General features: G+C 42.0%; 3 protein-coding genes across 5 annotated transcripts; 1 reads left to right on the top strand and 2 right to left on the bottom strand.

The window, feature by feature from the left end:
• Window positions 1–2320: 2320 nt before the first annotated feature.
• LOC127776551 (uncharacterized) lies at window positions 2321–7500 on the bottom strand. The gene is made up of 4 exons (XM_052302964.1): window positions 7341–7500; window positions 3905–5123; window positions 2750–3823; window positions 2321–2673 (listed from the first exon to the last, which is right to left on the bottom strand). Exons 2-4 carry the CDS (start codon window positions 5066–5068, stop codon window positions 2500–2502), a joined length of 2412 nt encoding a protein of 803 aa, XP_052158924.1. The 5' UTR covers window positions 5069–5123; window positions 7341–7500; the 3' UTR covers window positions 2321–2499.
• A 1140-nt stretch (window positions 7501–8640) lies between these two features.
• On the bottom strand, window positions 8641–12137 carry LOC127777486 (zinc finger CCCH domain-containing protein 46). The gene is made up of 11 exons (XM_052304083.1): window positions 11879–12137; window positions 11537–11774; window positions 11346–11434; window positions 11125–11223; window positions 10926–11019; window positions 10571–10788; window positions 10269–10375; window positions 9764–9938; window positions 9576–9639; window positions 9007–9156; window positions 8641–8922 (listed from the first exon to the last, which is right to left on the bottom strand). The coding sequence occupies exons 1-10, from the start codon at window positions 11920–11922 to the stop codon at window positions 9109–9111; spliced, it is 1176 nt and encodes a 391-aa protein (XP_052160043.1). The 5' UTR covers window positions 11923–12137; the 3' UTR covers window positions 8641–8922; window positions 9007–9108.
• Window positions 12138–12268: 131 nt separating this feature from the next.
• Window positions 12269–13393, top strand: LOC127777487 (uncharacterized). 3 transcript variants are annotated; one of them, XM_052304087.1, is made up of 5 exons: window positions 12269–12448; window positions 12544–12664; window positions 12779–12823; window positions 12938–13023; window positions 13089–13179. In XM_052304087.1, the coding sequence occupies exons 1-4, from the start codon at window positions 12325–12327 to the stop codon at window positions 12993–12995; spliced, it is 348 nt and encodes a 115-aa protein (XP_052160047.1). In that variant the 5' UTR covers window positions 12269–12324; the 3' UTR covers window positions 12996–13023; window positions 13089–13179. The 3 variants fall into 3 exon arrangements, with proteins under 3 accessions (XP_052160047.1, XP_052160044.1, XP_052160046.1); XM_052304084.1 differs by having other exon boundaries at window positions 12270–12448; window positions 12544–12656; window positions 13102–13393; XM_052304086.1 differs by having other exon boundaries at window positions 12270–12448; window positions 13102–13393.
• The last annotated feature ends 24 nt before the right edge of the window (window positions 13394–13417 follow it).

Genomic DNA, 13417 nt, shown 5'->3' with positions numbered 1-13417 from the left:
ACTTTGAAACTTAAATTAAAATTAAGTTTAAGGGTTTCTCAAATTTAAAATAACTAAAACTTAATTAATTATACGCTAATGATTTTCTCGTTTTACGTGCCATACTTAATCTTCACCAGATTCAAACCGGCACTAATCAAATCTACATGAATGTTGGAGTTCGCGAGTTTTGCTTCCATCCCTTACGGTAGCCCAGTGATCTTTAGCCGCAGCATAGTTTGTTGGTTGCTGAAAAAACAAAGCAGCAGGAGGAGCAAAGCAAACAGAGCAAAACATAGGCGGCAAATAGCGAGAGATTCTCCAGAAACCGGAGAGCAAAAAATGCTACTATGGCTGTGTTTAGATGGTGGAAAAATTAAAAAGTTGGAAGAAAATTAATAGTTTGGAGAAAAAGTTAGTAGTTTACGTGTGTAGGAAAATTTTCGATGTGATGGAAAGTTGAGAATTTGGGAAACTAAGCACGGCCTACAACACATTCCAACCTATTTAGCGCCCGGCCGATGATTAAATTCGCCGTACATAGACATAGTAATGTCGTCGTCGGCCGGCGTGTCGGTCTAACACTCCGACCATGCACGAGTGCTTCATTACTTCACTTGGGTTTTCCTTTCCTTTCTCACCACAAAAAATTGCCGTCCTTGCATCGCAGCTGTAGTAGATGGGGGAGACACAGGACCCGTGGGGTAGGTGACGAGAAATTAACGAGGTGTTTGGAATTGGACATCGTCACGTTGCGTATCTGCGTTGCTGTAGCCTGTAGCTAGCGTAATGGTGTTAGTTTTGTGAAGCCATTTGGATGTACATGCCGAGTTTATCTTATTTTCTATAAAAAAAAAAGGCTAGCGTACGTACTTGTACATGGTTTTTTTTAGAAGAAACCAATTTAATTTGCCTTTGATAAAGCATGAGAAAATAGAGCGTAAAAGAAAAGTTACTTACAGGAGGATTTGAGTCTCCTCACAGCAACAGCATCAGCAGTAGAATTGCTTCTTCTTTGATCTTTGATAGGATGGCAATTGGGGGTGTTTGCTAGGTGTTTGAATGAAGATCTTTCATTCCATAGGGTTTTCTTTCGTAAACTCCACTTGCAGCGCGGGGTGCAGGGCACATCACGATCGTCCGACCTTAATCGGAGGCAGCCGATCACTTGCAAAGAAGACATGTTGAATCCAAATAAAATATTGCCCATGATTCCGATATTGTAATAACTATTGTTTTCTTTCTTTTCAATATCTTCAAAAATGGAACTGCAATGAACAATTACAAATAAAAAGAAAGAAGAAACATACTAACACGGCAGGTACTGACTGCTGTTAGCTGGTTGTTAGCTCTAGTTGCCCACATCAATGTTCCATGTCTCCCTTCACTCTTGTGAATTCTTCTTCTGTTTGTTGTAGAGTTCCTTTGTTGACCCTGGAGCTGCAACATAGCTTCCAGAATCAATGCCCTCTGATAAATGGCATACAAACTAAAGGAAAAAAGACTGCAAAGTAAGCATATACACCTCGGGCAAGAAAAGTACGACATATGGTGGCAATCCCAACTATATTTAAGAGATCATATCTGAGTATATCATGTCTCAACAACACACGGAAAAGAAAACCTTGAGTTCTTAAAATACATGGCTAACTTGCCGAATATAAAGAAAGCAGAATAAGCCAATGCTTGTTCAAGCTCTAGATACATTTTTAAGAATTAGACGTAATAAATGTTTTGCTCTCAAAAAAGCAAGACATGAAGATGCACAGCAAGCAAACATATAGGATGTGTAGACATTTCTAAAAAGCATAATTTTGCAAATTCCATATAAATTCATAATTTAGAGATAACATACAAATTAGACCACGTACCACAGTCTGTGTATGATGTCAACTACTAGATGAATATGCATAAAACATTAGGGACGCACAGAAATAGTTACGAATTTGCCATACCAGGAATAAAAATTGTAAATGAGCAAACATTTTCAACAAACAAAACTACAGAAGTGCCCAAGAGGAAATCAGGAAAGTATTCCACACCTCCCCAATTGCCTATTTTTTCTTCACCAGATTATTCATCTTCATTTTCATTTTTGTCGTTCCTGTCCAATATAAACAAACAATATTAAACATGATGCAAAGCTAACTTAGCATAGGAAATGCATTCTTGTCAAGTATACGATTATAATTATTACAGAACTTACTCAGCAGATACCTCATCCATCACAATAGGAGCCATCATCCCATTAAGCAACTCGATGTCTATGCATGGACAGAGGAAGCAAAAAACTGCTAATAACCTGCAGAGGACTTCAGAAAATTGTTGATGCTGGAACAGCTGGAGCCAAAACTCCCAGATGGTTTTCTTGACTGCATCAATATGCCATTAAGTCTGGCAACTACAATGACAGGCCATAAAGTCTTGCATTACATCACAGATAAGTCTAATAGATGGCCTAATTGTCTGGCGTTACATCACACACAAGTTTAATAACAGATAACTTGATCTAACATTACATCACAGTTTGTCAGATTCCCATGGAGGCATAAGCAGCAGTAGACCAGGTGTAAGCTTCTTTGGCTTGAACTTTGCTGATTCTTGAGTTGAAACATTGACAAAAGCTTGCCCAGAAGTGACCTTAATTGTTGCACTTGTAGAACCCTGAGAATGGGCATGCAATTCCACTAGTGCCTGCAAATCATAGAATTGTTAGCTCTGAGTGAAATCAAAAATAAATTGAATTCAAATTGCACTAGATCTAGCTAACCTTTTGCTTTGAAGACACTGTTTTCCTTGACTGACTTGCAGAATTGGTGTTAGCAGCTGTACGTGACTTTCTTTTCCTGCTTTGTTTAGAGCTTTGTTGTGTGTTTGAGAGCACTAAATTATCAGCTGGATTTACAACTTGGAGAGAATCTGGTGTGCTGCCTCCTCCATGATGCTTATTACAAGTGGATTTGTTGTGGCCAATTTGCTTGCACTTGCTGCATCTGATGATTGAGCCAATCCTTGACAGTTTGGTGGCTTTTAATGGTTCATTGGATTCTCTTCTGGTCTCTCCTGGCATCTTGATATACCCAGGAGCATTAAGTGGCTCTTTGTCATCTTCTGGCCAGCTGCTCATGCCCTCTACTGGTTCCAGGCATTGACTATAGATTTTCTTAAACTCTTTCACTGAATAACACTCAGCAATGTACTCATCCAGTGAATTAGCCTTAGTCTTGAAGAAAATGCATGATATTGCATGAGGGCATGGTAATCCTGACAGCTGCCAATATCTACAAGAACACTCCTTCTTGTCTAGGTGCACTGTGAACCTATTGTCATGGTGTTTTACTTCAAAGCTATCACCTCCATTACATGTTGCATGACAAAAAGCTGACTCGGTGATATATACATTCATTTTTTTCAGAATGTTTGGGCAAATTGATGTGGTCCATCTACCTGATATAGTTCTCTGATCATGGATCCTAACCATTACTTTCCTTCTAATTGTTTCAAGCATTGTTATTATTGGAAAGAACCTAGCCTCTAGGATCCATTTATTGAAGGACTCACACATACTGTTGTCAACTAAGTCACAGTTAGAGCCTGACCTGAACCACGCTCGGCTCCAATGCTGCGGATGGTTATTCAAGATGGTTTGTACTGCAGGAGTTGTAAGTTGTACCAGCTCTGCCATTGCCAAGTCGAACAACGTTATGCACGGAGCCTTGGCACACTTCCAAAACTTCTGGTATTCATTGTCATAGAAGTGTCTCTTCAAGTTAGCATATATGTGCCTAGCACAGATCCTGTGTTCAGCTTGTGGAGCCCATTTATCCATAGCATTAATAATTTCCTACAGGAAAGCATACATGTTAGTAGGCACATTTGCATTTGTAATAATTCAATACTGGACAGAGTATAGATGGAATGATACCTTCTGTTGGTTTGATATGAACACCCAGCCAGATCCATCACCAACTTGCAAGTCACTGCACAACAATCCACAGAACCAGTGCCATTCTTCCTTGTTCGCCTTGTGCACCACTGCCCATGCAATTGGATACATCTGATTGTTGGCATCCTTTCCTATGGCACAAAGGAGCTCTCCATTTTTTGCTCCCTTGAAGAAGCAGCCATCAAGTCCTATCACTTTTCTGCACCCAGCTAGGAAGCCTTTCTTACATGCATCTAAGCATATGTAGATCCTTTTGAAAACAGGTGGATCCATATCTACCTCTCTATCCACCACAACAGTGCTTCCAGGGTTACTTCTAAGTAGCTCCAGCTGATAATTATACAACTTTTGATACTGCCACTTAGCTGCATTTATAGCTTTCTTCATCGTAATGGATTTGGCTCTCTTCAGCTTGGAGATGTTAACATCAGCAAACATCTCTTCTTGTACGGTTGCCTTCATGTGTGCTAATTTCCATGAGGGGTTTGCAACTATAAACTTGCCATACTTCTCAGCAATCCTAGAAGAAGTCACCAACTTGTTATCTCTTCTAGAGGGGCATAGATGAGAATTTTCTAGTGTTGCTATCTGCCAACCGTCAGTCCTTGAGTTTTTTGACAGTAGGCAAACCCAAGGGCAGCTAGGCCAGTCACATCTTGCCCTCACCCTCTTAGGATCATCTTTGACAAAGTTGATTGCCTTCCTCTCAGCTAAACCATATGCTGTAATAGCTTTCTTGAACTGCTTCTTGCAGCTAAACGTCATTCCTAATTCAAATGTTGGAACACCAGGCTTCTCCTTGAACCTTGGATACTTGATGAGTTTTCTAGCAGAAACCTCTTCATCACTTGCAACCTCTTCTACCGACTCTTCATCATCGCTATCAAAAGATGGGGTGTCATTACCATCTTGTTCAGCACCAGCTTCAAAAACAACATCATCCAACTTATCTACTTTTCCTGTCTTTAACTTCTCCTTCAGTTCTTTAAAACGCTTGTGTATCTGTGCAGCCTCTTCATCATCATCTGATGGGCAATCATCTCCAAGAATGCAATCACTGTCACTGTCACTCCCTGAAGATACCTCACTAGCTGATTCATCGTCAGCTAATGTGGACTTGCATACCACTAATATATTGTCCATTATGTCCAATTGGATTTTGTCTTGCAACCTGTCTTGAATTTCCGTTATGAAGACGCTGCAAAAGAGATAGTAGAACAATAAATAATAAATAAACAAACACAAGAAGATAATCGCTTTATCCCAGAACCATGTAACAGCGGATAGTAACGCATAGCTTTTTATTCTGAAATTAGATGGCAGGAGCTCTACCTATTCAATTAAGGACAGAAAAGTAAATGTGTTGAGACACAGCTGATGTATGTATGTCTTTGGATAAAAGATAAAAAGTATCAACTAGCCAGGACCATATAATGCTACTGATTTCCAACATGCAACAACCTTACTACTCCTAGAAATTTAATTTACCCATCCCTCATCCACAGGTTCCCATAGAAAGTGAACAATTGCAACTATAGACATAAATTTGCACCTGGTAAACAGTAAATACAATTGAAATCAAAATTTGAATTCTATACCAGGGCAAATATGAGAAAGTATATATAATCAATAGTAGTAGCTGGGATGGAACTACAAACCAAGGTTCTGAGTTGTGGAATTGTATTAGGGGAGAAATGTATATGAGGTTGATTGGTCCAAGTTAAGCAATTGATCATGCCAAGAGTTCTAAAAAGCCACCAGCCACTTATCCCAATTATTTCCGGAAATACATGCAATGTAGAAAGGTTCTCAACTAGTGCATTTCCAGTAACTCAAAATCACCTATGGTCCTAGTCCAACACCATGCAAATATATTCGTTGAATGAAAAATATTTGAATCTCAGAACCAGCTTGCAAAGAAAGTACTGAGACCCTGACCATTGCAACACTAAATTTATATTTGGATTCTTAGTTTCTTACCATCTGTCTATTTTGGAAAAAAGTCATTCATGTTCACAGTTTGAAAATAAATTCATGGAACTCTTTAGTGTCTTGCTTTGCACTTATCGTCAGCAGAGATAAAAATATGCAGCTTAGGAGAAGGCAAGAAGCAATGTTATCACCACCGAAGATCAGCTGGGAATAATAGAAAGCTGCAACCTGGAGTTGCTCTCAGAGATAAAACATTAAGTTAATTGAGCACATGACATATTAAACAGAAGACCTATTGAACACTAGTACACTAGTACCTAATATATGTGTTCATGTTATTATATCCATCTTATTTCCTTTCTTTAGTGCATATTGTTCCTAAACCTGTCAAAGATGCAACCAAACATGCCAAACCTTCTGTGTTGCATCTATAATTATATACACAGTCTGTTACAAAGTTCTCCTTTACATTTTCGCAAACTGCTTCTAAAATGTTATCTACCATTTCACAAAAAAAAAACACAAGCGGTAGGAGTTAACTATAGAAATCATAAGCACCGTTTCAGAATTTCCACACGATCTTTTGCTATGTTCGTATGGGAATTGTTGCTAATAAAGGTGCATTCAGGGTACGAAGAACTTATTTGAGTGGAAACACGAGCATGGCAATCACTGAGCTCACAAGCATGCACTGAGGCAGAGTATTATCTAAACATAAGGGTCCTGGCAGAAAATTCTGCTTAAGCAGGCCCTAAAAGAACATGTCATGAACATTCACTCACTTCACAGTTCACATGCTATCCAGATATTATCACAAGGCATAGAAAGCAGTAAATATGAGTGCATCGACTGCTAGGTTCATGAAATTGCATGTCTCCTTAGCTAACATCACCCAGAAAACCAACCGCGAAAGTCTAAATGTGTAGGACATGATCTGCAACACGAGTTAGACCTCAACCACAAAGCCAGCTCTAACCCTACGAAAACCTAATTTAGGTGCTTTGTCACATCAAATACACTAAAGCACTCAAGTTTAGACTACAAAAGACCCAATTCCAGTTCTCGATTGTTGTGAGTTTAGGCATTTCAATAGTAAAAGGCACGAGCATGCTACGCATTGGTGAAAAAAACATGGAACATTCTTGCACATGCCAAGAACTCTTTTAAAAACGAGCGCATGACATATTAATCACTCGGAACAGTTGGGCATTGGCAGAAAATAACATGCCATCTTCAGTGGAGTCTGCATTTTCTTATAGATTGGTTTTGCCTTATTTTGCGCACACCCTCTACGCACAGGAGCGGATCTAACATGGGACATGGGGGCGAACCCCCCAAAATTAACAAACAAACTGCTGTTAGTATTAAGATTGAGGCAAATTTCTAGAACAGAAAGTTAGGGTTAGTGCAAATTCGAGGGAAAAAGGTGTGCGGGTGGAGAGAGAGAGATGGGAAAGAGGATGTGGATGGGGTGGATGCTCACCAGGATGCGGCGGAAGCAGCAGGACGAACGGCGGCGCCCCCCTCCTCCGCTCCGCTAGCGGGATGGGTGGGGATCGGCGGCGGCGGCGGCGGCGGCGGCGGCGAACGAACTCACGAGGAGTCGGAGTCGACGCCGCTCTCCTTAGCGAACGGGGAAATATCCTCGAGGTACAAGCACACACGACGATTTGCTCTCTTTTTTTTTTCCTTTGGCCCAATTAGGCAGGGATACGGCTGGCCCGAGGACACGCGCGAGTGCGGGCCCGATAGGCCCATTAGTGTGTACTATTTTTTTTTTTTACTTTTCAGATTCAAGCAATTTTTTTAAATAAAAATGGCTCATTTTTTAAATTCTTTTGAAATTTGGCGCATTTTTAAAATTAAATTTCGTTAGGCACCTCACCTACCAATTTCTTCAGATGGACCGAAGTGGTAGGGCGAAGAAATTCGCATTTCGGTACAAATTTCGAAAGTCACATGAATTAAATGGTAAATTTCAAAAGCTTGCATATTCAGTGGCAAGTCGTGAAATTTCTCGAGGCCGGACCAATCTCCTGTCACCAACATCAGTACATCATCTAGAGCACCAGCCAACCAAATCCGATCAGGGCGAGCATCCATGTGCAATCCTAATTTAGCTAGGAAATGCCCCCTACCCTGTCTCAGTTTCTTGGACAATACTTATAATTGAAAATACGTCCTACGAGTTCTCAAAATAAAAAAAACGTCCTATGCCCTACCATGTTGTACAGGTTCTTTGACATCACTCGATTGAGAATACGTCCATAGAAAAAGACAATACTCAATTGAAAATACGTCTAGAATTTAGGGGCCTAGACAGGATAGATCGTAGTCAACAGAGGTCAGTGATCGCTTCAGGCTGTGTTTAGATCCAAAGTTTGGATCCAAATTTCAGTACTTTTCCATCACATCAACCTGTCATACACACACAACTTTTCAGTCACATCATCTCCAATTTCAACCAAAATCCAAACTTTGCGCTAACCTAAACACAGCCTCATTCAACTTTAAGAAATCAGTCTCCAGGATAATTTTGTTCGATCGGATGGCTCTGAGCCTCTGATCGTTTCCATGTCGGGGGAAGAGGGCGAATCGAAGGGCACATCAGGATCGTCCGATCTTAATCGGATGGGTAACAAGAGCGCGGACCTGCCACTGCTGATGCTGCAAACGAACTTGCTGACTTGCATCCCCAGGTCCTGCAGATGCTGAGGAAGTTGGCTCACTAGAAAAAGAAAGAGGATATGTTGCACGAAAATAATCATATGGACAAGACAATGTTACCCGGCCATCATTCAATATTACAATAATTACTGTTTCTTATTCCAATAACTTCCCAACAAGTTTTGGAATAAACAATTACAATTTTTTTTTAAAAAAAGAAAAACATACTAACTCGGCAGGCAAGACTGCAGTTAGCTGGTTGTTAGCTCTTGCCCACATTCATGTTCCAGGAATAAATAAGTGGTATCAAACAATGCATTGGTTCATCAGCCTTCCTTCACTGTTCACTCTTGCAAATTCTCTTGTTTGTTGTATAATTCCTCTGTATCGTCATGAAGCTGCAACATAGCAGCCAGAATCAAGGCCCACTGATAAATGGCATACAAACTGAAGGGAAAAGGGTATAAGGTGAGCATATATACCTCGGGCAAGAAAAGTACGACATATAGTGGCAACCCAACTACAAGTCAGATTATAGCTGAGTAGGTCATGCCTCAACAACACAAAAGAACACCTATGAGTTCTTAAAATACATGGCTAACGTGCCTCTGAGGTGGTTCATCCAGCGGTATCTGAAAGAGAGTTTCATATGAATTTAAATTTTAGAAACTTGCCAAATATAAAGAAAGCACAAGTTAATAAAGCCAATGCTTGTTCAAGCTCTTGATAATTTGCAAGACGGAAAGATGCACACTAAGCAAACATGTACGATATGTAGAGATCAAGATGGAAAGATGCACACTAAGCAAACATGTACGATATGTAGAGATCTTTCTAAGAAGTATAATCTTGCGCATGCCACAAATTCATAATCTAGACCACAGTCTGTGCATGATGTCAACACTACTAAATGAACATGCATATAATATTAAGGACTAAGGAGATAGAGAACTAACTACAAATGTACCATAGCAGGAACAAAAGTTGTAAATGAGCAAACATTTTTAGCAAACAGAACTTTGAAAATGCCCAAGAGGAAAGTATCCCACACCTCCCCAATTGCCCATTTTTCCTTCAACCAGATGCTATCATCCTGATTTTCATTTTTGTTGTTCCTGTGGAATATAAACAAAGAAGATTAAACACGAATGCGAAGCTAATTTAACACAGCAACATGTATTCCCATCAGCAGAAATACATTCTTATCAAGTATACAGTTATAATTATCACAGAACTTACCCAACAGATTCCTCAGACATCACACTAGGAGGAGTTACCATCCCATTAAGCAACTCTTGTGATTGCCTATCAATGTCTCTGTGCTGGACAGAGGAAGCAGGAGACTTTGAACTGGGAAAACGTGGGGCTTGAAAGCTCCCAAATGGTTGACCTGAACCCTGGTTTCCAAATACGCCTGCAAAATTCTAAAAGTTAAATAGCAACCCAACACAATAATTATTAATTCCCAGAAGGGATGGAATCATGGAACAAATGTCTGTAAACATAGATGAAAGAGAAAATAGTCAGATGTATTCGAATAGATATTTTGAAAATCTTAGTCCACAATACCTACTATCAAGCAGAACTTTTGAAAACTTCTTTTTTGGATTAGGCACAAGCGTATCCGTTCCAACTACCCCTCAATAGAATAATTATTATAATTTCACTAGGTGAAAGCTTATATGCCATCTTTCTTCCATGTGACAGTACAAATATCTAGTAAATGAAACTTTCAGCAACATACTCGAAACTCCAAACTTCATTTGAGAACTGCCAAAAGTAGGGGCAGCAAGTGGTGCCGAGCTTGGATGACCAAAAGGACTACTGGCTGGCATTCCTGGTGTGGTGGTTCTGCATGAGAGGCAGTCATTTAACACACATCAGAACCAAATGAACAGCATTAGAAAATTGATCAACTGTATGCTAAGGTTTGCAATTGTGTTTACAGAACTTTTCTAAGCGCTGTTTTCTGATTAAATCGTCTTTCTACAATAGATTAGTAACACAATCACTGCGTATTTTTCAAAAGGACTAGTAGAGTAGTACCCTGGCCCAGGTCCAATATTAGTTGCTGCTCCAATTTGACTGAAACTACTGAACACAGGTGGTCCATTGGTTTGAGAAGCCCCGAATGTTGAGTTGTTTTTCACTTCAGGGAAGGAACTCATAGTAGGAAAGCTTGGAGTTTGCGATGGACGTGCACTGTTGAGCAGATTAGTAAACTCCATTAACTTTGCGTTTTGTAAATTTCTTTCTCCCTCAACCTGAAAGAGATCAAATCAATTTAAATTTACATAGATCAGACCATGTAAGCAAAGCTAATGTAAGTAGTATTATTTCTACTAAAATCCACAGATAAAATTCATAATGAATTGGGAGTGCTGGAAAATGGAAAACTTACTATTGATTGCAGAGAATGCCCTTGCTTTCCTTCCTCATAGGCTTTAGCTCTTAGTTCCTCGAAGCTAATGTCTCCCTTAATATCGCAAGGACCACTGATGTAAACAAAAGTGCATTATTAAGTGGCATAAGTGCACAAACATTTGGCACGGCCTAGAGCAACTTTTGAAGGCTTGAAGCATAGGACAGGAATTATTTACCTTCTGAGATGAGCATAACAAGTAAGCTTCCAAATAGGAGCCTCGTTCTTAAAATCCTCAGAAATTTGTTGTCTGCATGACTGAGGGTCTTCACAGGAGCTGGAAAACAAACATGTCAGTGATTCGCCCATACCCAAGATTAATCAGCATGTCAGTGATTCGCCCATACCCAAGATTAATCAGGTGAGATTAAAAGCAAAACATATAGCATATGGACTCACGTGTGGGCAGCCTGCGCCTGCGGTGGCTGTGCCGCCTCTGCTTGCTTCGTCGGGGCCGAGGGGTCCCTTACCCACTTATTTTGAAAAGGCTGATTCAACAATTTCTTTATTAGTCATACACAATACATTCCTATACATGGCAAAACACTGCAATTGAAGAATTTCCTTTGTTCTGATTAGTGCTGACAAACCTTCGCAGGGCCAGGAGCATTTCGTGACTGGGCATTGGCACCTTGTACCCCAAAACCAAAAGGATTGGGCTTCTGCTGCTGCTGTTGCTGCTGCTGAAACTGTGAGCCAAATGATGGCTGCTGCTGCTGCCTGCTTCCGGTGCCAAATCCAAACGGGTTGGGTTTCGCCTGCTGCTGCTGCTGCTGTTGCTGGTGAGGGGAGGCATGCAAATACCTGCACTGCGCTCCGTACTTGCAACTGCACGCATCATTCAGAAACAAGCATTGCAAATCAAAAACACGAATCAATGGCCGGGTAATCAATCGATGGCGTAGTTCTCACGGAGAGGGGGGATCCGGTACCTTCCGCGCTGGAAATTGCGGCAAATCTCCTGCCGCCGACTCATCTCGCCGCAAAGCGTAAGGAAGGGGGATTCGATTCTAGAGCTCCGCCTTTAGGGTTTAGCTCCTCCCAAGCGCTTGCTCCTCCTCCTGCCGCCGCCACGGGATCGGCGTGGGCACGCGACGCAGCACGCGCGGCCGCACGACGTCGGTGGGTGGGTTGCCCTCGCCGGCTTGCCGCCTCCGCCGAGAACTCGAGACGCGGCCGCCGGAGTAGTCGTGCCTCCTCCCTTTTCAGAGGCGGTGACGGCGGCGAGCAGCCAGTGGGCCGGCCAGACGGGCCGCGGGTGATTCGGCCCACGAGAGGGCCCGGCCCAGATAGACTCGATCCACAGCGCTACAGAGGCGCGCAGCGCCCGCCACACACGCGCCCGCGCGCGCAGATTGCGTCGTCGGAGACGGAGAGGATGAACGGCGGCGGCTTGGCGCGTGCGGCGGCGCCGGCGGTGGTGGCGCTGGCGCTGGCGGCGATCCTCTCGACGCCGCCGCCGCAGCCGGAGACCTTCTCCAACATCCCGCAGACGCTCTCCGGTAAGCGAGACCGATCTCTCGCGGTTTTTCTCACGCCTTTTACTGGGGGATGGATCGATGACGACGACGAGGTGGGTGTGGGGATGATTTTGCAGGCGGCGACGGGAAGCAGCAGGTGAGGATCAAGCGGCCCAAGTCGGCGAAGGCGCTGCAGTGCACCTCCAAGTGCGTCGCCACCTGCATCCGCGGCGGCGAGGGCCCCCTCAACGTCAGAAAGTAGCAGTACCCTCTCTCAATCTCATGTAGCCTGATCAAATATGTTCACTGAATTCCTGCAGAAAATATGTTCATTCGCCAATAATTCGAGCTGAATTACTGTTAAACCTGCAGGCCTCTGGTAGTTTTCAAGGGACAATTCCGCAGCCGGCAGTACTGGTACCTGTTCTGTCGCCATTGCACTCTCTCATAATAGCACAATTCAATTGTGCAGTCCTAGTACTATGTGAGCTCCACTCTGATTATATCTATATGTTTTTCATATGCAATTAGCTTGGCAGAGTGCTCGGATGTATGCAATCTCATCAAGGATGGAGAAGATGGGCAATGAGGAAAGCTTTGACAAGGAGAAGCAGCAGGTACAGTTGAAGATGGTATATCCAGGCAACAACTAAACATTGCTGCTGCTCTAACATTGTGATAGTCTGCTATTTCAGCAATTCAAACCAAGGCAAGGCATGGATTCAAGGATGGTTACTGACTGAGTTTTACACAAGGAACTGAGCAGACCGGTAAGATTGTTCCGTGAAGTTACAGTGAGAAGAATTAGAGCAGAAAATGCGGCACCGAATTCTGTGAACTTAATGCACAATAGGAAATAGATTGTTTTGTTAAATCATTCCATAGAGAAACACCATGGAATGAAGCATCATAATATGTAATGGATTTGTTCTTTTACTTTTACTTGATTATACATGGGACCAAATGCCATAGCAGGCAGATCCAACATATGCAATAGTCGAAGACCATGAG

Source organism: Oryza glaberrima, chromosome 6, assembly GCF_000147395.1.
Source record: "Oryza glaberrima chromosome 6, OglaRS2, whole genome shotgun sequence".
NCBI classification, from domain to species: Eukaryota; Viridiplantae; Streptophyta; class Magnoliopsida; order Poales; family Poaceae; genus Oryza; species Oryza glaberrima.
This window is presented reverse-complemented; position numbering and strand designations above follow the sequence as displayed.